General features: G+C 46.0%; 1 protein-coding gene across 6 annotated transcripts in view; it reads left to right on the forward strand.

Moving 5' to 3' along the window:
- Positions 1–23,386, forward strand: part of PPP1R12B (protein phosphatase 1 regulatory subunit 12B) — a 916,156-nt gene that overhangs the window by 673,058 nt on the left and 219,712 nt on the right. The window contains exon 1 of one of the 6 annotated variants that reach the window (XM_078644176.1): positions 13,794–14,390. The exons of the other annotated variants lie outside the window; for them this stretch is intronic. Within the exon in view, the coding sequence (XP_078500302.1) occupies positions 14,289–14,390 (102 nt within the window). The 5' untranslated portion in view covers positions 13,794–14,288. Of the gene's footprint in view, positions 1–13,793; positions 14,391–23,386 lie in introns of those variants that run through there. 6 annotated transcript variants of the gene reach the window in all.

Consider the following 23,386-nt stretch of genomic DNA (forward strand, 5'->3'; position numbering starts at 1 on the left):
TTAGGATCAATATGAATGGATAAATGGCAGAGATAAAGATGGTCATAAGAGGACAAGTTGGAGAAAGTGGTACTTGTATGAGATGGTTAATCAAGACAGTAGAAATAAGTACGATGGTAGGTAGGTTACATACATATAGTGACAAGGGATGATTTTTTTTTGCTTGTGTTGGAGTTTGTTAGGCTTTAGAGGGCAGCAAAGATGTGATGGGTGAAGTCCAGTTATTAAAGTTAACAACAGAGTTACGGTCAGATCCATATTTATGGCATAGCAGAAGACAACTGTGTGGTAACCAAGAGGAAGAAAAAGGAGAATATCGGTTTTATATAGATTTCATGAAAGGTTAGCCAAAGGATTCAGGATTTTTTAGTGAGATGTAGACCTCAAGTGCTTCTCTATGAAGGGAAAAATTTGAATGAGTGTTGTAATGTGGAAATGCGAAAAGAATAAATTAGTTACATGGTTTTAAAAAAGTATGGGGCCAAAGGTATCTTGAGGGACTTTATAAAGAGGATGTAAATCAAAAACTGTTCAGTGTAGAATATTAAATAAGTGCAGTTAAAGATAAAGATTTCAACCAAAAAAAGTATATAGAAGTTTATCATGGTAAGGATTTAACAGTGGTGAGTGTCAAAAGCCGCAGAAGGGTTGAGTAAAATAAGAAGATATGTATATTTTGTAGCGATGTGTTTAACTCTGAGTTTGATGTATTGTGTGAGGTGGTTGCAACCCAGGTGTAAGAAATTGGGTTACTGGTTGACTGGGGTGTGAGCTTGAGTCAGGCAAAAACCACAATCCTAGTCAGGATAAGGCATAAGCAAACCCGAAATTAACCTGTTCTCACCCCCTAGTAGCTTGGCACAGAGCACTCGGGTTTAACTTAAAGGTAATGTGTTAAGTATTTGTGCAACACTTCAAACAGTAAAACAGTGAAAACACCACACAGAAAGATCCCACATCAGGGTAGACAAAATGAGCAAAATGACAAAAACCCAATCTGTAGAACTGGAGTCATGGATTTTTAAGGAGTAAACTCTCAAGCGGCATCTAAAAGCAGAACGCTCCAACCACACCTATCTGGTCATGTTAGACCGGGCCAAAGTCAAATGTTCAGGCCGACCATGATGAAGCGCAGGTTGGATACATTCCCAGATTAGTCCCGCTGAAAGTTTACCTTCTGAAGTTTGGTGCCAAGAGTCCTGTTCGCATCGGAAAGGGTCACATGTAGCAAGGGGAGCATTGCTGGTAATGATCAGTGTGGCATGAAGAGCAAGCCGGGCGGTATCGATGGGCCTGCTGGAGCTCCGCATTGGCTCTCCCCTGTGGGCTGTCAATGCTGCTGTGCGAAGAGTCAGACTGGCGGCAACTTGCATAGATTTTAGGATGCGAGCGTTGTGATCCTAATGAGAACTGACCTGTTTGCAGTCGCAGGGAGCCCAAAGGGTTGATTTAAAGAGCCCATGAGCCACACCCATAGGTCCAGGACTTGACGGGTAGGACTTGGGAGTCAGGAACTGAAGACTGTCCAGGAGCTGTTAGGAATCCTCCATTCCATCCTGCCAGTGATGGCCCATCCAGTCATACCTAAGCTCCCACTGTGAATTGCTGTTTCAGTGGAATACACAAAGCCTGACTGCCAACTACACCCAGTCATGTGATTAGAGACAGGCTGCCGGCACAAAATGGCTACGGCAAGAAAATTGCAACTTTTTTTAAAGTGGCATTTTCAGAATTGCAATTTAAAATCTGACTTCACCATAAGTTAGGATTTTAAATTGGGATTCCAGATACACCAAACCTGAACTGATTATGTCTTCGCATTTAGAAATCATACTTACAATACGTACTAAGGTAACTCCAGTTTTTATTCTGTGGGAGAGAGAAGCCTTGAAGTAGTGAAAAACAAATTTAGCAGTTTTTCACTACCAGAACATGTAAAACTTAAAAGTGCATGTCCACCTTTTTGAATACACTGCACCCTGTCCTTGAACTGTCCAGGGCCTACCCTAGAGGTTACTTATATGTATTAAAAAGGAAAAGTTGGGTCTGGAATAATGTTAGTTTTGCCAGGTCGATATGGCAGTTTAAAACTGCACACACAGGCTGTGCATGGCAGGCCTGAGACCTGTTTAGAGGGCTAGTTAAGTTGTTGGCACAATCAGTGCTGCAGGCCCACTAGTAAAATTTAATTTACAGAACCTGGGCACATGTAGTGCAACTTTACTAGGGACTTGCAAGTAAAGTATGTATGCCAGTTGGGTATAAGCCAGTCTAACATGTTTTAAGGAGAACACAAGCACGTTGGCCCTTGTTAGCAGTGGTAAAGTGCACATATTCCTAAGGTGAACAAAAATAAATTCAGCAAAACAATGGAGGTGTGAAGACAAAGTCTGGGTATGGCCCCACAAAAAGGGCCAAGTCCAACACCAGGTTTGAGTGCGTCTGAAATGAGCATTGGCAAATCCAATAGGTCTCAGCAATGTGAGGGCTGTTGGCTTTGTAAATGTGTTTTACCAATATTATATAGAAGTGTCGGAGGCCTGCCTACCCAAACCAGAACGAAGGGACTGAGTAAGGCTGAAGAAAACCAGTGATAAATCTATGGACGGACTATAAGCCCACTGTGTATAAACACAATGTCTCGAAGAAACCATGCATATGCTGTCTAGCCAAGACCTAGAAATTAATGTATCCTTGTGTAATGTAACTGGTGCTCTTGTAAGGTGCTCAGATACCTTCGGGTCACGTTCACGCTATATAAAATGCAAAAATCAAACAAGCCCCGTGGCACCAAATCCCAGGAGTCCCAGTGACACATTTCACCTCAGTTTCATCAGTTTTCACTGCTAAAGCAGGGAATAGGTGCACATTTTGTTGCTACTTGCATTAGGGCCATGCTACTGCCCTTGCTACATCCCAGTGCTAATGGAGAGCAGATCTAACATGATAAAGAGGACTCGGTGATGTCAAGGGACTCGCATAGAAAAGAAAACTGCTGGGAAGGTGACATTGTACAGCTTTAATAATAGCGAAAAAAAAGGAATAGCCTATTGGAGATCACATGGGGAGACGTAGCGAAAATGCTTTTCTTACTTCACAATAAAAGGATGTCTCTTCCCCCCCCCTCCACACACACACACACACACACACACACACACACACACACACACACACACACACACACACACATTCCCCCTCCCTGTGGAGAAGAGACCAATCTGCAAGAGCGAATTGGAGCACCCGTGATGAAAAGAGGCTAACATAAGGACAGAGGTGATAATTTTCCAATGAGTGGTGTGCTCCTGGTTGTTCGTCCCACCCATAGATACTCTGCTACAGCTTGGAGTCTGGCCCAACGAGCGGGGCTGTAGATTCAGTTGGATAATGTGCAAGGTGTAGATGCTAAGCTTCCAGGCTCTGTACAACTACATTTCTCGGAGTACAGCAGACTGACATGGCGGTGAGCAATGACTGCTGAGTTTGATGAAGATGTGGTGTTTGAGGTGGGTGACAGCTTCATATTTAATGCACTGACAAGAGGCAGTGAAAATGCGCAAACCGAGCAGGCGCCCAATTGGAGCAAACCCAGTCTTCATTGGAAAGTAGGGGTCCAGTTGTTGTAGGGCTACGATACTTGGTAAGTTGATTTTGTAGAATCAAGTGTACACATGAAACTTGAGGGCCAACTTATCGTCTGCAAGTTTGCCTGTGGTTTGAGTCTGACGCCACTTGTACAGGAGAGTATGCAGTTTCCTCTTAATTTTGTGAAAAGGAGTGGTAGTCCATTGCTATGTGGGTATCTTTAAGTAAATATGTTAGGGTCAATTGAGTTGACTGCACTAAAGGCTTTAGAATATTCATGAATGATTTTTTAGAGAAATTCGACTTCTCTGCTCTATTGTATGCAGATGTGGTTCTATAGCAGTGCCTTTTCGGAGCACTAAAGTGAGTAGAAGGGCAGCAAGGGGGTATTGTGGGTCACAATATATGCATCATTATATGTGATGTGGGGTAGAGTGGGTGCAGATGTCCTTTTTAGGGAGAGTGCTTGGCAGAACTGTATTTTAACCTCCTCTTAGGCTCACATGTCCGGGGCTTGTCACCAAATAGTAGAGGGTCACAGTTGACTGAGGTCGTAGTTTGCCAGTTAGTGCACAGTTATAGAGGTTGTCAAATTCATATTTAATTTAAGCCACAATAGGGAAGGCTTTAGAAAATTGATTGAGCTGAGAAGAATTAATACATTCGGTTTGTGTTGGGTTGCTATATTATATTTGACACAAGAAGGGCGGGTATGCTAACATTGAACCAGAGGGGCCCTAATAAATATAGCAGCCACAAAAACATTTCTTTTAGCCATTCAGTGTCTTTCTTGTCTCAACTTCAACTGGATTAGAAAGCAGTGGCAGAACTGAGACCTGTGAGAACAGATACCTCTCACTCTTTTTCTTTCCAGGAGCTGATTAAATCTGTGTAGTTATTAATTTTATTTGTAAAATATAGTGAATTGCGGAGTTAAGCTGTGGATTTGCTCATGCTTGTTGTCTATCTGTGATTTTGTTATTCTGAACTTAGATTTTCCTATTATTCCCAATTTTGTTTTCCCATTTCTTTTCCCCTCCTTATCTGATAGACTTGTAGCCCCAGATTCATTTCCTTAGAATTATCCCCAGGCATCAGACTGGATCCGGTAGTTTTTCGTGAGCAGTTACCCCTGTGCACCGGTAGGTAGCATCATTCAGCTCTGCGTGGCATCATACGCACCGGAAAAGATTGTGGTGCCTATACAGGTGCTGTGCTGGTGTAAGTGCTTTTCATTATGTGCCAGTCAGCGCAGATCCAGAAGAGCTACCTCTTTTAAAACATTTTGTCATAGTCTTTTGAGGTCTTACCTCCTGGTGTGTTAGGGGTGTCCTCCAAGAAGGCTGGCTTCAAGCCCTGGGGAGCCTGTCACCGACAGATGTTGGTGACTGACCCGCAGCTTGTTTTCCTGCGGTGCCTTGAGTGGAACCTTGACCCATAGGGCTGTTACGACTGCCATGACATGCACACGAAGGCCTTGAGGGAGCGGTTCCTGAAGCTCCTGCCGGCTCGACATGCAACGCACAACGATCGAGGTCCCGGTCAAGAAGAAAGTGCCAAGAGAGATTTCAAAAGCCAAGGTAGTTGCCTCATTCGAAGTCGCCGAGTCATTCGGTTAAGTCCCACAAAAAGAAGAATAAGAAGTTGAAACAGTATTTGACTTCGCTTCTCCATCGGCTGAGGAGACCAGGGCCCTCGCCATTCTAGGTTTGGCTCTGCGGTTAAGCGAGAGTGTGGGCCGACTCCAAGCCTCCCAGAGTTTCCGGGAGCAGGAGCGACCCGCCCTACGCTAAGAGTTTTATGAGCCATGCACCTTATATTTGGGTGGCCCGTTCCTGCCAGAGCGCCGTAGGGCCCAGCTGGCTCAAGAGGTGCCCCTTGCTGGATTCACGCTGACAGCTCTGGTCCTGGTGCCAGCCAGGCCCCAGGGATCCACAGATGGATCTGGACTGGCACCAGTTGCACCTTCCCATTGTCATTCTCATTCCCAACTCCGAGCTTGGGGTCATCCGATGCTGATTGGCACCCGACTGTCCAGGCCTGAGGAATGTGAGAGGTCATTGGACCCTGGGGAATACCAGCCTCATGGTGTAGGAAATATGGACTGGTGCGAGGATCTTGGTGAAGCCAGTGGACGCTGACAGGCTTTCTCCCCCTACCATGTCTATGGCGTAGGGAGCGTCCTTTGCTGTGGTGGTGCGGAGGGCAGCTGAGTTCCTAGACCTTAGTCTACCCTCAGTGGCAATCAACAAATCATTTGTAAACCGCACTACTCCCAGTGAGGGTCTCAAGGCGCTGGGGTGGGGAATGCTGCTACTGATCGAAAAGCCAGGTCTTGAGGAGTTTTCAGAAGGTAAGCAGGTCTTGCTTCTGCAGTAGGTGGATGGGGAGGGTGTTCCAGGTCTTGGCGGCGAGGTGGGAGAACGATCTGCCGCCGGAGGTCACTCTTCGGAAGCGGGGGACGAGGGCGAGTTCGGCGGAGCGGAGCTGTCAGGTGGGGGTGTAGAAGCTGAGTCATCTGTTGAGGTACATTGGTCCGGTGTTGTGGAGTGCCTTGTGGGCGTGGGTGAGGAGCTTGAAGGGCATCCTCTTGTTGACTGGGAGCCAGTGCAGGTCTTTCAGGTGGGGTGTGATGTGGCTGTGGCGAGGGATGTCGAGGATCAGGTGTGCAGAGGCGTTCTGGATGCGTTCGAGCCGTCTCAGGAGTTTGGCCAAGGCTCATGCGTAGAGGGCGTGTTTCCATAGTTCAACCTGCTGCTGACGAGTGCCTGGGTGACCATTCTTCTCGTTTCAGTGGGGAGCATGCGGAGGGTGTTGAAGCAGGAGGAGAACACAGCGTTCACCTGTTTAGTCATGGAGAGGGTGGAGTCAAGGATGAACCCTAAGTTGCGTGCGTGGTCGGTGGGTGTTGGAGCGGTTCCCAGTGCGGTTGGCCATCAGGAGTCGTTCAGCTTCAGTCGGCTGTTTCTCATCCATTCACCGACGGCCTTCATTCCTCCGTGGAGGTTGGTTTTGGCGGTGTGGGGGTCCTTGGTGAGGGAGAGGATCAGCTGGGCGTCATCGGCGTAGGAGATGATGTTGAGGTCGTGCCGACGGGCGACGTGGGCGAGCGGTGCCATGTAGATGTTAAACAGAGTTGGGCTGAGGGATGAGCTGCAGATGATCTCGGTGGCTTCGGAGCGGAAGGGGGAATTCGGACACTCTGTGTTCTGCAGGAGAGGAAGGAGGCAGTCCAGTCCAGGGCCTTTTCTTGGATCAAGACCAACCTCTTGACAGAGGTGCTGCAACCAGGAGTGCCCCCCTCAGAACTACCACTACTGTTCAACAAAGCCCTCATAGAGGTCCTATTTGGGACTTGGTTGAAGCACAACATAGGGGCTCTCTTGTTAATAGGAGGATTGCCTGCTGCCACCGCCCAGCTCTGTGGACCCAAGCTTCCTCACCCTTCCCCAGAGAGCTTGGTGGTCCAGGCCTCTTCGTCCCATGTAAATCTTGGTGCATTCCCTACTGCACCCCTTGGACAAGGAATCCAAGGTGTTGGTCTCTTTGGGGAAGACGATGCTCTCTTCCCCCAGACTTGCATTACGGTCTGTGAACACTGCTTGCTTTTTGGCCCGCTATTCCTGAGCCCTGTGTAATACAGTTGCACAGGTGCTGCCAACAGTCCTGGATGGGGCCCGGACTGTAGTTTCTCAGGCTGTTGCTGATAGGAGAGAAGCAGAAAAGTGCGCAATATGCTGTGGGCTAGACACCTCCAACTCACTGGGCTGAGCGGTTTTGTCAACCTTGGACTTGCGGTTCCACGTCTGGTTGAGAACGGCTGGCTTTTCAGGGGATGACCAATCCTCCTATTGGCATACCGTTTGCTGGCTCCTGTCAGATTTGATGCCAGAGCGCCTTAAGGACAGCAGGTCCTTGGGCATTTCCATGGCGCCTCGTCACCCTCAATCCGCCTGTGGCTCTTTTTGTTGCCATGGAGGGGGCATTCAGGAGCATCCTCAAATGTCCAGCCTCCGCAGCGTACAAGCTTTCTAGCATCTGTGTGGCCGCAGTTGCGGCCCCTACCAGCCCCATGGGTCTGGCCAGTGGTTAGGTCAGACCACCAACCCGCCATGAGCCGTGCACGCTGGCCACTCAGCACTGCCCCTTATTTACCCTACAAGACCTCTAAAGCGGAGGTGGACACCGGCGGATGTGTGAGATGGACATGGGACGGTTTGCTAAAGCGTGCTAAACTACCTCACCTATATGCACCATCTGTTCCACTTGGGTGTAATTCCGAACTGCCACCCTTGAAGGACGCGGGTGCTAGAGTGCATGCCTGAGAGCGGGCCTTGTGACCTTCTATCCAGAGGATCAATTTCTGCCCCTTTCTTAGCATCTCCCCCTTCACACCCCATGGCCTTGGAGGTGCTTCTGTATCACCAAATCCGAACCGCCAGCAGTACTCTACATAACACATTCCTTGCACCCTGACACTTCCAGCCCGGGAGCATATATTGACCAATTCGTCATCACCCAAGCTCACCATAGACTATACTTTATCAAGCAAATATTTGCGCCATTCAACACGCATGTGGCCCGCACGGCTTGCTCGTCGGATACAGACCTCCCTCTCACTGATGCCCAGTGGACCTACTGCTGTTGCTAGTCAGCATTGCTACCTTCCAACTACAGGCTGCTACTTGTTCATTTTAAGTTCCTACACCACCTCTATCGCACCCCAATGCACCATTTCATTATTGCCGTGCCTGAGTTCTGGGAGGGGGTATTCTCTGTTATATGAGACATTACTGGTCATGCTCAACTTACCTTCCCTCCCCCCCTCACCAGTGGCCCTCCTGGGTTACGTTATAGATGCTCCTGAGAGCTACAGCCACCTAATGGCAATGTTTCTCCTCTTGGCTAAGCGAAGAGTGGCCATTCACTGGGGCCGACGGCCTCCCTCCACTGGGGTTGCTCGCTGTGAGACGAGGCATTTTGCCAGGAACAACTGTCCAATTTATGGGACACCATGCCCACGTGATCCCACCCCAAGGATATTTGGGAACCATTTTTTTAATACATGTGCTGCATGGGTACATCCATATCCTCGCCACAGATACCTGCACTCAAGGTCAGCCCACTGCCCTCTACCACGGCACACTTCTTCATTCACACGAAATAAGGCCACAGCCATTTCACCCCTATTCATGAGACCTGCTACCCTGCGCCTCCCCCCCCCCCCCCCCCAACAGCTTGTATCTCTGGCTGGGAGAGTGTAGAGCACTGCTGAGGGTCTCGGCCACATGGTTATGGTTTACTTGAAGCCACATGTGAAGGAGGAATTATCTTAATGCTGTTACTACTGTACATCATACTGAATCATGCTTATACCCCCATCCCCTTCTTTCCATCCTGCCTTCTGCTCCCACTTCCCTATCCTGTTCTATAGTTGTTACAAATGTCATATGTTATCTCTATAAATGGCAATAATTTTTTCTTTTTTTTAAATGAGCCGTAGTCTCCAAACACTCCTAGTCTGCCTGCTTACCATCATGGGCACCCAGTGGGTATCAGGATTTGCCATCACCTGCACCATCAGTAAGTTGGGTTTTGCAGATGGTCCGAAGGGGCTACTCCGTCCCCTTCCAGATTACCCCACCCTCCATGCCACCTACTTACAACAGGCTGAAGAAGGACCACCTATTTCTTCTCTGCCAGTATATGACGGCTCTTTTGGCCAAAGGATACGCAGAGAGAGCGGCAGTGGGTAGTTTGGATTACTGCCACTTTCTGGTGCCCAAGAATGACAGATGTCTTTGTCCTATCTTAGACCTGCGCTTTCTCATTTTCCTCAAGAAGTACAAAATGCTCACACTAGCTCAAGTCCTATCTGCCCTGTAGCGAGGCTTTACCTGGGGTTCATGGCGGGCAATGAGCGGAGCTCCCTTTTGGCCTTATCGGCGCCACTTGGGTGTTCACCGAGGTGATGAAGCCGGTTGCAGGTCATGTGCGGAGATCAGGGATGCCAGTCTTCCTGTGTCTCGACGCCACTGGCTATTGAAGGCAGGCTCCCCCAGGGTGCTGTCTCCCACCTCCAGACTACGGCGGACCTCCTGCTTTCACTGGGGTTCATTATCAGCGTACCAAAGTCGCACCTGACTACTGCTCAGATACTTCCTTTCATCTGAGCTGCTCTGGACATGGTGCAGTTTTGGGCCTACTCTACCAAACAGCGAGTTCAGAATATTCAGGCTATGATACGGATGTTTCAACCTCCAACCTGGATTTCAGTTAGACTGACTCTGAGACTTCTGGGCCTCATGACCTCCTGCATCCTGCTGGTGACACACGTCCATTGGCATATGCAGGTTCTGCAGTGGGAACTCGAGTTCCAGTTGCCGCAGCATCCGCAGAATCTCTCCTACATGGTCCAGATCTGAAGGGAATTAAGAAAGATCTGTAGTGGTGGTTAACAAACTGCAATTGGGTCAGTGGCATACCCCTCTCCCTTAACCAACTAGATCTCACAGTGGTGACAGATGCATCACTCTTGGGATGGGGTGGCCATCTGGGAGAGCTTGTGATTAGAGGGCTATGGTCTCCAGCAGAATACGGACTCCACATCAACCTGTTGGAGCTTTGAGCGATCCATTTGGCATTGAAAGCCTTTCTATCCTCCAACCAGGTAAGGCTAGTGCAGGTGTTCATGGACAACACCACCACCACCATGTGGTACTGCAAAAAGCAGGGCGGTGAGGGACGTGGACCCTTTGTCAAGATGTCCTGCATCTCTGGACATGGCAGGAACAGCAGAGCATGTCTCTGGTGGTTCAACATCTGGCAGGTTCTCTGAGTGCCAGAGCAGACAAACTGCTGAAGATGCCTCGCGGATCCTCATTGGCATCTCCATTCGGAGATATTGTAAGGTCTGTTTCAGTAGTGGGGAGAGCCTTGGTTAGATCTGTTCGCCACTGATGAGAACGCACAATGTCAGCAGTTATGCGAGCTGGAGTTTTCAAGGTGGCTCTCACTCTGACGCTTTGAGCCTTGAACAGAGCTCAGGCCTCCTTTGCGCCTTTCTGCCCAAGAAGATCAGGAGTGACTGGGCCAAGTCAACCTTGTGGCTCAGATTGAGCACGGAGAGTCTAGTATCCCGAGCTGTTGAGCATGGCTATCGGTCCTCCGATCAGGCTGCCCCTTCGGGAGGATGTTATGTCACAGCAGCGGGGGAGGGTTTTCCACTCGAACCGATCAATGATCCACCTTCTTGCATGGAGATTGAGTGGCAACAGTTGACAGCTTTCCGCCCAAAGTCTGCAATATTATTTTGCAAGCAGGGTGTCCCTCTACCAAGAAGGTGTACGCCTGCCGTTCGTGCAAATTTGTGGCATGGTGTACAGAGAAACAAGTTGACCCTCTTTCTGCTCCCCTATCTCTGGTTCTTCTGTTTGTTCTTTCCCTTGCCTAGCCGGGCTCTGCCCTGGGCACTGTTAAGGGAAATGTTACTGCGATATCTGTTTTTCTGGGGTTGCCTAACCAACCTTCCCTTTTCCAATTGGATATAGGGTTTTGAAAGGTTTGCAACATGGTTCCATCTTCTCCCTTCCTTATGCCTCAGTGAGACCTTAAAATGTTCCTGAGATTGCTGATGTGCGCTCCGTTTGAGCCCTTACAAAACTGTCCTCTCAGGCTCCTTACCATTAAGAAGACCTTCTTGGTGGCCATAACATCTGCCAGAAGGATCACTGAGCTTCAGGCCTTGTCAGCTAAGCCACCTTACCTAAACATCTACCCAGACAAACTGGTGCTTTGTACAAGGGCTTCTTTACTTCCGAAAGTGGTCACTCTATTGAACATAAGCCAAACCATCACACTGCACACTTTTTACGATTCTCCTCATCCCTCCAAGAAAGAGGAGCAACTTCACCATCAGGACACAAAAAGAGTGATGTTGTTTTACCTTGAATGTACACGAGTTCGGGGTGGACAACCAACTTTTCGTGGGGTATATTGGAACGAAGAAAGGACAAGCAAAGCAGAAGCGGACCATCTCCCAATGGTTTGTGCTCTGTATAAAGATCTGCCTCACATTGGTTAAGAAGCAACCCCTAGACAGTTTAAGTGCTCATTCCACCAGAGCTAAAGCTGACACCACTGCGTTGGCACATGGAGTTCTGGTCCTGGACAATCTGCAAGGCGTCAGTGTAGTCTTCCTTGCACAAGTTTACCAAGCACTACTGCCTGAACAGTCAAATCAATAGGGATGGGCATTTTGCCCGTTAAGTCCTAGAGGTCTTCCCTTGTGAAATTGGCCCACAGACACCCTTCTGGGGAGGTATTGCTTGGATATCTATTCTAAGGTAAGGAATCTGTGGCTAGAAATCTCTATCAGATGAACAAGTTACTTACCTTTGATACACGCCTTATCTGGTAGAGACTCTTTCTAGCCATAGATTTCTGACCGACTCACCCATCCTCCCCGCTCTGTAATCTGATTTCTCACTTCAGGGCTTTCCCCTTTCCGGGCGCTAGGTTCCCACACCAGTGGCCAGTGTACTCCGTGGCTCCGAGCTTCTGCTGTGGAAAGTCACAAAAAGCCATTGACACCAGCTCTTCTGGTTGGTGCCTACATAGGCCCCAACGAACTTCATTTCTGGCTCAGACGACGCCACGCAGAGCCGAACAGCGGCTCCTACTGGCGCTTGAGGATACTGCTCAGGAGAGTAAGGTAAGGAATCTGCGGCTAGATAGTCTCTACCAGATAAGGCGTTACCGAAGATAATTAACTTGTTCTTCTGGATGCTTCCCTGCTCTTAGCTTAATTTCTTGTCGCCTTTCGACTTTATTCTATCCTTGGCTAATTTCTTCTCTCCTCGCTCCCCTTTACTCAACTTTTCCTTCTCAATTACTATTTTTCCTTCCTCAATCCACTTAGTAGATCCCTTCCCTCTCCTTCCCTTAGTATTGCTCTCTTCTTTATTTTCCATTCTCTTTTTCTAACCCCCTCCTTCTCTCTCTTACTTCGTATTCACATTCCTCTTAGAGCATATTTCTCCTTCTTGTCACAATTTGAATTTGGTCCCCCCTAAACGTTTTTTATAGTGTCTCCTACTTCTCTTTAATCCTTTCCCTCCTGCCTCCAAGTCGCCTCACTGCCTTTCCTCTTCTGTGTTCATCTGTCATTCGTCCATCCTTCCCCTTCTTCCATCCTATCTTTCTTTGCTTCCTATCATCCTATCCATCCTATCCTTCCATCCTTCCCTTTCTTCCATACTTCTTATGTCTTCACTTTATTGCCTTATTTTACTGGTTCTCTGCCTTATCTTTCTTTCTGCTCCTATTCTGTCCTATTGCTATACTCTTCCACTTCTATGATTCGTCCTTCGTCGAAATGATCTCCGCTTTGCCGTTCTGAATAATCCCTCCATTCTCCCTTCTGAACCTTCCCTTCCGTCCCCCTTCCTTTCCTTTGCTCCTCCTATTTTGCCGACTTTCCCCCTATTTACTCATACCCTTCTTTACCTCCTCTTGTATTTATTTTTTCCATTTGTTAGTTTTCACATTCTTCTGCGCCTCCATCCCTAACTTCTGTCAAATTTCCCCATGCAGTCGCTCCTTGCCGTCCTCTTAACGCCATCTAGTTCTAACACGTCATCTGCTTCTTGTCCTCCAGTGCTCCTTTTTCCCTCGTTTTTACTCCTCATTCCCATGGCTTCTCTCCTCATTCTCCTGGCTTATCTCCTCATTCCCTGCGTTCCCCTAGCCTCAATGCATGTTCATCTCTCCTTTTCCTTCATCTTTCTCATGAAGCTGCATGACCGTGACAACGGGGTGGGAATCTCACCCCAGAACCAGGGAGACAATGGTGATGGGGACAGCTATGATTATGTCGTTGGGGTAGCTGTGTGACCTGTAGTGGTTTCGACCTCGATGTCCCAAACGTGACTCTTCTAGGTTGCACCCTTTACAGATGGCATCCCAAAGTCCCACGCGGCAAGCGAAACTTGGCGCCCACCCAGCATTCCTGACTGAACGAGTATGGAATTGCTGCGCCGAAGAGCCGGGGCATCCAAATATGTAACATATTAAGGATGAACGACTGTGTACTCTATTTTGAAACTGGAAGGGACGGATGCGAAGTGGGCACTCTCCGCTCTGGCCGGCCCCCTGCGCCCACAAAGCGCCTTCCCTATTTGTGCATTTTTTTCTGCTTCCTTGAAGGGATCGTCTCTGCTCGGCAGCGAGAGGAGTCGCGCTGACTGTCAGCTGCAGCCTTCGGAGTGAAGCAACAGGAGGTTCGCTCAACTCTGGCAGCGTCTTCCTGTCGGTGCCGTCGTGGGGACAGCATGATGCGTCTGCTGCACGGGCGGCCGGATTCCTGGGGACTCTGCCCCAGCCTTTCCCCCCGAGCCCTGGCTCTTGCCTATTTTACCTAGTGATTATTACGTCAGTCTTCATTTTGCACCTTTTTTGGTTGAAACCTGTAATGACCGGGCTCATTTCAGCAACAGCCCAAGTGGGTGTTCTGCAAGTCCACGCTGCGGAGCGCCGCGTGTAAATTCGGTCGCCGTGCTCGGTTTCGCGCTGTTTGAGATCACTGTCCAGGCTGCGGCTGCGAAAGAAGCACTTTCAGCTGGAGGCCACGCGAAGGGGACCTACTGTTTAGGGACACCACTTGCCGTGACCTACTGGCTGTCGTTGCCACTGTTATTGAAGTGACCATGTCGTCTTTGTACTCTCGCAGCAAAGAGTACACCCGCAACCGGAAATCGCAGTCCGACTCGCCCCCATCCTCTCCCTCTCCCACCGCCAAGACTCTCAGAGTAAGAATTTTTTTTTTCTTGTTACCTTTTGCTTATATAAAAACTTGTTCTGATGTTGTTTACGAATTGCTAGCTGCCACGGAACTAGACTATCGACCGGTTTTAGAACCGGTCGGACCAGAGGGAGGGTGAAAAGTAATGTTCAGTATCTCTACAAGGCTCGAAGGGTTTGGGATGTGACACCGAGCCTGCCGTCTTCACAAGAGTGCAGGTGCTGTTTAATTGCTGCCCAGTGTTACCCAGTGAAATGAACTACCTGTCAGTTTAGGGCCCCTCAAGCCCTAGCTTAATTTATTACCCCTGAACAATCTAGTGCTATGAGGCGACACGTGGGAACATAATCGAACATTCATACATTGCTCTAGCCTACCACTAGGGACCATGGCCACATGGTTTAGATTGGCAGATGCGAGAATCCCCTCAAACAACAGTACCTGTCCCTTGTCCTTTGATGACTTGATGCGAGAAACTGTCCCTGCCAAGGTACATTTGTGCTGATCGTACACTTTTATGTCTGATATTGAATCATGATAATTGGTCAACTTATAACGTTAAATCATGTACCCAGTTTGTTTGCAACTTTCCTATAGTTATGTTTGCTATTTGTTAAATGATATAATAATCTAGAGTTGAGTAAAGGCAGCAATGCACGGCCTAAGCTTAGTGGCATTTCTGTAGCGAAGTACACATGACAAAACCAATAGTGTTTAATAAAATTACTATTTGTTGCTTTTTTCAAGATTCCTTAAGCGGCATAGCGGCAGGGTTCTTTGCCTGACCACTTAAGGGCTTGAATGAACATTGCTGCATCCATGTGCCCAGCTTCATCGTCTTGTGTCATATTTAAAACTGCTCTGAGTTATGTTTCTCCATGTTAAACTTGTTTAACCGTTAGTCTTTTGACCAGTTCTGCTTTGCAGCCGAGAGACAAATTCAATAATCTGAACGACCTCAAGACATTATAACACCTGACAAACAATATTTCAGTGGATTAATATACTGGCTGTGTGTGTGTATATACACTAAGTGTCAAGTTTGAGTCGCATTTGGTTTCTTTATTTATTTTGAGACCCATTTTATGAGTATTTGTATTTTTTAAAGGTGCAGTATATCCCCTTTCCTCAAGATATTAAATCGCTGGATTGTTATTTCCAGCGCAAAGCTAATAAAAAACTAAGCAATAATAAACAACTCATAGGTATAATTCCCTCTTAAATGCTAATAGTATATACTCAGTTGATTGAACGCCCAATGTAGAGGTGCCTATCATTTTGAAGTTACATGTTAGGATCCCAACAGTGCACCTCAAAGTTCAATAATAACACAGATTAATTAGACGCCGAGACAGCTGTTTGTGTTGTGCTCTGTGTGGTCCGTTTTGATTATATTTTTTATTCATATCAATGTTGAAGTAAGAAATACGTGTGTAGCATTGTTTTTTTGTGTGTGTTTTTAAAAAAAAAACTGGCACTTAATATTTCCCAGAGTATTGCCTTTTACGGGACACTGATGTCTGACTCCTGCAGTGATGAAAGCTCCTTGACTAATCAGCAGCTAGAAGGAAAGTTGATGCTCCCGAAAATGGAGAGAAGCAGAGTGCTATGGTTTCTTTGAAATGTATTCTGTGGCAGTTGTTCAAAGCAATAGCTTGCTGCTGAAAGTCTTCAGCTCTTTCTTTGTTGGTATTTGGCAAACATTAATGAGTAAAAAAATAATAATCCCATGCACTCATAACTTAGTATATAGGGAAACTGACATGTCAATAAATTAGACTTTATCCATGATGGCAGATTGATTTTCGATTCCAGCAAGCCAATTAGTCCTGAAGTGAATGATCTAGTATTAGATATAACATATGGAGTCCAGGAGACCTTGAGTCTATTCCTACATTGCCAATGCTTAATTTGTGTAGATGGTGAGTACCGGCATGAGGTGCTAACATTATGGTGCATCAGTATCTTTATACTCTAGAAAAGAAGCATGTAAAAATGTGATTTACACTCAACTGGTTTTAAAGTATTTAGTGTGCAATTCACAGTCATCAAAGTCGTTTAATGGAAATCAAGTGGGTGTAAAACTAGATCAACATTGGATGTACTGCATGTTTTCCTAGTGCATTTCAGTAAGCCTTCAATACAGCATCTTTGAATGCGTTTGACAATCCTACTGGGTGTGTAGTGGCAAGAAATAAAGAATACAGACTCAATACTGTTGCTGCAATCGCTCAAAACACCTAAACTCATTGCTTTTGAATATATACCTCCGTAAGATAACCCCATCTCCCGTAGGGAAGCTTGGTATTTACAGCCTAGAAAGAGATGTGGTACCCAACTCAGTGAAAAGCAGTTTTTAGTGATAAAGCGTGCCAAGGCAAAGACCTTCTAAACATGTATTACACACGGTGGGGTCAATAATATCTCGAGCATATTTACATATTAAATAATCAATAGACTGGTTTAGGCGTAGTTGAATATTAGTACCTAGCTGACTAGCTCCTGCTCTTTTTTCCTTTCTGACTGAAATGACAATTTGACATACTGACTAGCCCAAAAAACCTGGAATGCATACATCTGGTGCTGCTACAGCTAGAGCTGGTAAACATGCAAAGATCTCTAGCCGGCTATTGCGAGCGCTGCCATTAATTTAGCCCCTGCCATGCTTATGACAAGCCCAGCTCGTCATGAGGCAGAGTGGAGCTGTGCTCATGACTAGCTGGGCTCGTCATAATGGCCGAGGCCCGCCCACACGCAATTGATTCCCCGCCTGTGCGGGAGAATCAATCAGTGGGCGGGGTCGTGATGAGCCCAGCTCGCAATGAGCACAGCTCCACTGTGCCTCATGACGAGCTGGGCTCGTCACGAGCACCGCGGCGCCGTGCTCAACCCCCGCACCTTGGGGGAATTACCCCGCGGCGAAGGGGTTAAGCAGACTCTGACCAAACTATTTAATAAGATGGTCATCACCATTCATTCATGATTATTCAATTCTTCTTTTTTTCATGAGCAAAACACTGCAAATCATAATATAACATCTAAACAAATCAAAAAGAAACTATCAATTTGCAATCAGTTATACAGATTAAACCAGTCAATAGCAACAAGTGACAATAGTAGGGGTAATCCGTTCCTACAATTTCTCAAAAGCTGCTGCCTTTTATGAATAATCTTAAATTAATGGCAGCGCTCCAAATAGGCGGCTAGAAATCTTTGCATGTTTACCAGTTACCGGCCCATTCTAGCCGAATGAAGGGCCTACCCCTTGTTTATATAGCTACAGCTAGAGCAGCATTTGGCATGTATTGACACCGTCATCATTTGACTAAAATATTTTTCTGAACCAAGTTTAGAGAAGGCTCTCATATTTTTTTTTTTGTAGTCCACTGAGCCACCAGACCCTGTTTGAAAGATGAAGTGGATTGAGATCTATTCTCATTCCTGCTGAAGTTTATTCAGAACTATTAGTTATGCCTCAGCAAGCAAGTTGCAGTTGGCAAGATGCCTCAACTTGTCAAGCTGGAGCAACAGTCTTAAAGGTGACACATTTAAAAAGTCTTAAGGTATTAACATGTTACAGAGGTTAGCGCGGTGGCACCTGCAAACCAGTCACCTAATTAGTTTGGAGCAACAATCTTCATACTACAAAACTTATCTACGAAGATGATTTTGATAAGAAAAGAATTCCAATTTTTGAACCCATACCAGAGAGATATGTTTTGTGTGTTAAGCGTACCCTGCAATACTTATTTCTTATCATGGTTTTTTCTCATTCTTTATGAAGCCTTCTAACCTATCCACTTACTTGGATAGAATCACCAATAGCCATGTACTTACCAGTTTGACACCTAGGAATACATTGATGCATGACCTATTGCTCTAGTTGGCTTAGCATGTATTAAGTTAGTTTGCCCGCTTAGAGGTTTTTTCTTTAACTTGGTCGAGTTCTGGTATCTAGGATTGTAGATGAAGAGGATGAGATGAGACTCAGAATAATGGTTGTTGTTGCTCCTTTATGCTCGTGCTGTTTATATTGTTTTACGCATGGCTGAGCGTTTTTGTGTTTTCTCATCCCATATTATTCATATTCAGCCCCATTCTGTTTTGGTACTATAACCTGCACCAGGTAAATTATCTAGCAGATTCTGAAAGGTGTTCACTGTCACGATGTCTTAGGCAGAACAAATGGTGATTGCCATTTTCAGTGACAGATTATGGTTAGCCTTTTGAAGATTTCCTCCTTCGGTGTTCAACGTCACAGACACTCGAGTGACATGCCTCGACAGCAGGTACATGCATATAGATGACAGAAATGTGCATTCCATGTCCAAATCCTGTTAGCTGTAAAGTTATTTATTCTCAGGCTGTTGGTAAGAAAAATGGTTTCTCACCTGTTTGATGAAATGCAGTTGACTCCATCCATATTTAGTTGTAAGTTGGGTGGTGAATGTCGCTGGAAAACCTAACTGTACTGAATATACATGGTCCTTCTGATAGTTTCAAGTTTAGAGAGCGCAGTCTGTGTTTATCAATCTGTTTATCTCTGCTTTACTAGTTGGTGGGGAGTGACTGACCTTTTATTTGACGAGCAATCAAATTCCCCCTACTCAGTACAAATAAGCAGAGGTCTCCTGAGATGCATGCTGAAACGTATTTATCCGATGGAGCCCTTCAGCCAGGTTAAATGTCCATCCTGTTGCTATTGTTGAACCCCCTGCTAGGCAAGCAGCGGAGGTTGACCGTATCGTCTGGCTTTCGACCATGCTCTGCATCCAACCATCTGTTCATTGTCCCCAGAGCCTGGCCTTGTATTTTTATTGAAAGCCAGTGCCACTGTGGTGACACATGGCCTCTTATAAACTTCAAATATTTTTTTAATTGATGTATATTTTTTTGTAGTGATCTTCTTATTTGAAATTCATGTTTTTCACACCATGCAATATAAAAGTAAAGATTTTAACATGGATTGTTTTCCTTCTGCCTTGCTCCAGAACATCTACAGGAATATTTTGTAGTCTTTCTGTTGTCTTTGCTTCAGGTGAATGGGTTTTCATTGTCTGTTCCTGGTGGAACATCAAGGGCTCCTTCTCATCCTTTGTCTTCAGGTTTCATATTATATCCGAGATTCTAAAGGATTACAGAGTTTTCTGCCTTTGCCTCATTCTTGGTCCGAGATCTTGCAGTTGACTCGTTGCATTCTGTTTTTTCCTCAAAAAATGCCTATTGTTGCTGTGGCACAGACTCTTTCTGATATGGTGGAATTGGATATATGGCCATTTTAGCCAATGTAAATCTGAGAATGCTGCTAATCTTGCTTAAATGTTAGCAGACTTTAGAGGAAGTCCTGCCCTCATTGCTAAGAGTGTGGGGTCCATGGACTGATTCGAGTATGCGGATCCAGCACATTGTTATAAAGTTTCAGTTCACCTTAAAATGAAATGTGCTCCGAGCCCACTTCTAAACCACAAATGTAATGAAGTTATCATGTACTCTATATTATTTTAAACCGACACCAAATGTGTCCATAATTTTCAAGTTTAATATCAAGGCAGTTGACTTCAGTCACACCCAAATAGTGAGTATAGTCTTTGAATTCTGTGCAGGGTCCACATAATATGGTGAGAACAAAACAGAGGTCCAGTAGGTAAACTCTCATCAGAATCTGGAAACCACGCAGGGGTGCTCAACCTGGGTCCACAAGTATAATAATTCTCAAACTTTCCACAGAGACTCAACACACTACAAATGGAGAACAAACATGAATCCAGTGGCCTCATAGCTCACGAGTATGGATCTGAGTCTGTGGCCATAGAGGCAGATCTGCAGCAGTCTGTCCCTTTCAGGGTTTGCAAACTCTATGCTGAGTTCTCAGACCCCACGCTACAAATAGGCGTATTATATGTATTTTTATTATTTAAACTTTTAAATAACCCCCCCCCCCCCCCCCCAAGGCGTAGGTGGTTAGGGTGTGCTATAAAACAATCCTTTTGTGTTTTTGCCCCATCAAAACATGAGGATCATAATATGGGTCCTATAATGGCGGCCAAAGGAGAAAACATTTTCTGTGAGCGTGTCAATTAGGTTTTTGGTCCGAAAAAACAGTTCTGAGATTGTGGACCCAAAAATGATCAGAGAAAAACCTCCTTCATATAGCAGAGAGTAATCTTTCCTTTGGGACTTAAAATGGGGAAATGCTATTATTTTGACCCTCCACGAAGGATCTGACCGAAGCTTGCCTGGAAGAATCTAAACTGGATTTTGAAAATATTTTATTGGTAATCGTCATACATTGCAGAGTTACAAACAATAAAAACAACTTTTCAGTGGAAATTGTCAACTATTACTAAAGAGATGCTTTCGCCGACCGTAATATGTATTATGTTGTATAAGTACGTCATGGTCACAAGCCACAAAAGGCAAGGGAAGAACTCATTTGTTTGCTCAAGGTCTGAAAAAACATTGGCGACAATAAGGGGCTGTGGCATGGTCAGGGTGCTCCATCAGTCACAGAATTAATGTATTTTTCAAGTCCCTTGTGTGTCATCCTCTTTTAGCATGGCTTTCAATTTCACAAATAAACTGATGATATTCTGCTTAAAAAAAATGGAGTGGTACAGGTATCAGATTTTCTCCAGTATTAGGGGTGTCTTTCATAGATTCACATACTTGAATATTCCCCGTCGTCGAAGTGGGAGTCCCATGGTACATAAAATAGCAATAATGCTATATATATATATATATATATATATATATATATATATATATATATATATATATATATATATATATATATATATATATATATATATATATATATATATATATATATATATATATATATATATATATATATATATATATACATAATAAAAGAACAGGTAAATACAACGGAAAACCTCCAGAACAATTCCTACATAGGAATGCATGGTAAAGAGAAAAAAACACTTGTAACACATTAGTGTCATTATGTTAGTCCAAACTACAGCCAATCAGGCGCAAGCACCCTCTAGAACCTTCTCCTCAGAAGCTCCAGTCCTCAGATTTTCTACTGCACATCGTGTGAATGGAGTCTCCCTGAGCTCTGCTCAGTTCTTTGCCTCAAATCTTCTACTTCCAGTCTTCTCAACATGTCAAGTAAGAAGTCTTTATTCAGACCTTGCTCTTCTTGTGGGAAGCTGCGTCTTTTTGATAAGGACCCCCACCAGAAGTGTATTTATTGTCTATATCCTGAGCATGAAGTTGGCAGCTGCAAGTTCTGTAAAACTTTTTCTACAAAGACTCTGAAGGACAGAGAAGGCCGACTTCTCCTTTGGATTCAACGTCTAAAAGACAAGGATTCTGCGCTGTCAGACGCAGAAAGTTTCCAATCTGGTCCTTCTACAGCAGCATCTAAGCGTGGTAGTGTACAGGATATTCCTTCTCCTTTCCTCAAAAGGAAGAAAATGGCCCTGCCTCTGGCCTCTGTGGTGTCTCCTACCACTCCTATTACCGCTATGCCCACGAGACCTGGCTCTCAGGCGTCTTCTGCTGCCTCTAGGAGTGTTTCCACGCCTCTTAGCCATTTTGGGACACTATGACCGGCATATGTGGTCGGACATATCGGCATTGGTGCATCTAATACCGGAGGCCTCCAAGGCGGACGCTCAGCAGATTCTTCAGGATGGGCAGAGCGCATCGGAAGAAATGATCGACTGTGCAGTCGATATTGCTGGTACAGGTTTCCGTCTGCTTGCAAGTGCAGCTGCCCTCCGACGCCAGGGTTGGTTACAATCCACCTCCTTCCGGCAGGAAGTCCAATCCAGGATCCTTGATATGCCGTATGATGGTGAGTCGCTATTCGGGTCTCACATAGATGACGCTCTGGAGTCCATTAAGAAGGACACCGATACTGCTAAGTCATTGGGCACGTTGCAATTCCAGAAGCAGCCCTTTCGAGGTGCGCGCGGACGTGGCACTTCTTCCACATTTCGAGGAGGACAACAGTACCGCTCCTACAATCAGGGCAACCAGTGTTACGCATCCAATCAGCAGCAGTCCAATCGTCAGCAGTCCTCCAAACCCTATAGGGGAAAGTCTGCCTATCGCGGATCCACTCCTAAGCGCCAATGACTTTTATCATCCCCAAAGTGTTGGAGGTCGAATCTCTCTGTTTTATTCTCAGTGGTCCTCCATCACCTCGGACCGCTGGGTTTTAGACATTGTACGAAGGGGTCATACCTTAGAGTTCGTCAAGATTCCTCCTCCTACTCCACCATCTGGCCCCCCTCCTCCACACCTCGAGGAGCTTTACCATCAAGTCAGTCTTCTTGTTCAAAAAGGTGCAGTCGAAGTGGTCCCGGTGCATCAAAGAAGAGAGGGGTTTTACTCTAGATTCTTCCTCATACTCAAGAAGACCGGAGATTGGCGGCCCATTCTGGATTTGAGGGCTCTCAACCAAATCCTCAAGTGCCAATCTTTCCGCATGCTGACACTACTAGAGATCCTGTAACCTTCAAGACGCGTACTTTCATGTCCCGATTCTCCAACAACATCGCCAGTACCTGCGTTTCAAGGTGGGGCAAACGCATTATCAGTTCAAGGTCTTGCCCTTCGGGCTTCGCTCAGCTCCTCGTGTGTTCACGAAGGTACTGGCTCCGGTGGTGGCTCACCTGCGTCTCCAAGGTGTTCAAATCTTCCCTTACTTGGACGATTGCCTCCTCAAATCTCAATCCCACCATCAACTATGTCAGGACACTCGTCTTTGTCAGCAGGTATTTCAATCCCTGGGGTTTGGCCATCAACGTCGAAAAGTCACAGTTTGCGCCACTGCGAACCAGAAATTTCTTGGGAGCTATTCTGGACACGAGACTATCAAAAGCGTTCGTCTCGCACGAGCGGCAACAGAAGATGCTTCGTCTGGTCTCACTCATTCGAATAAGACAGTCCGTTTCTGTTCGGACGTTAAAATCATTTTTGGGGATGGCATCATCTTGTATCGCACTGATCCCAAATTGCAGGTTGCGA

Source organism: Lissotriton helveticus, chromosome 5_1 (assembly GCF_964261635.1).
Source record: "Lissotriton helveticus chromosome 5_1, aLisHel1.1, whole genome shotgun sequence".
NCBI classification, from domain to species: domain Eukaryota; kingdom Metazoa; phylum Chordata; class Amphibia; order Caudata; family Salamandridae; genus Lissotriton; species Lissotriton helveticus.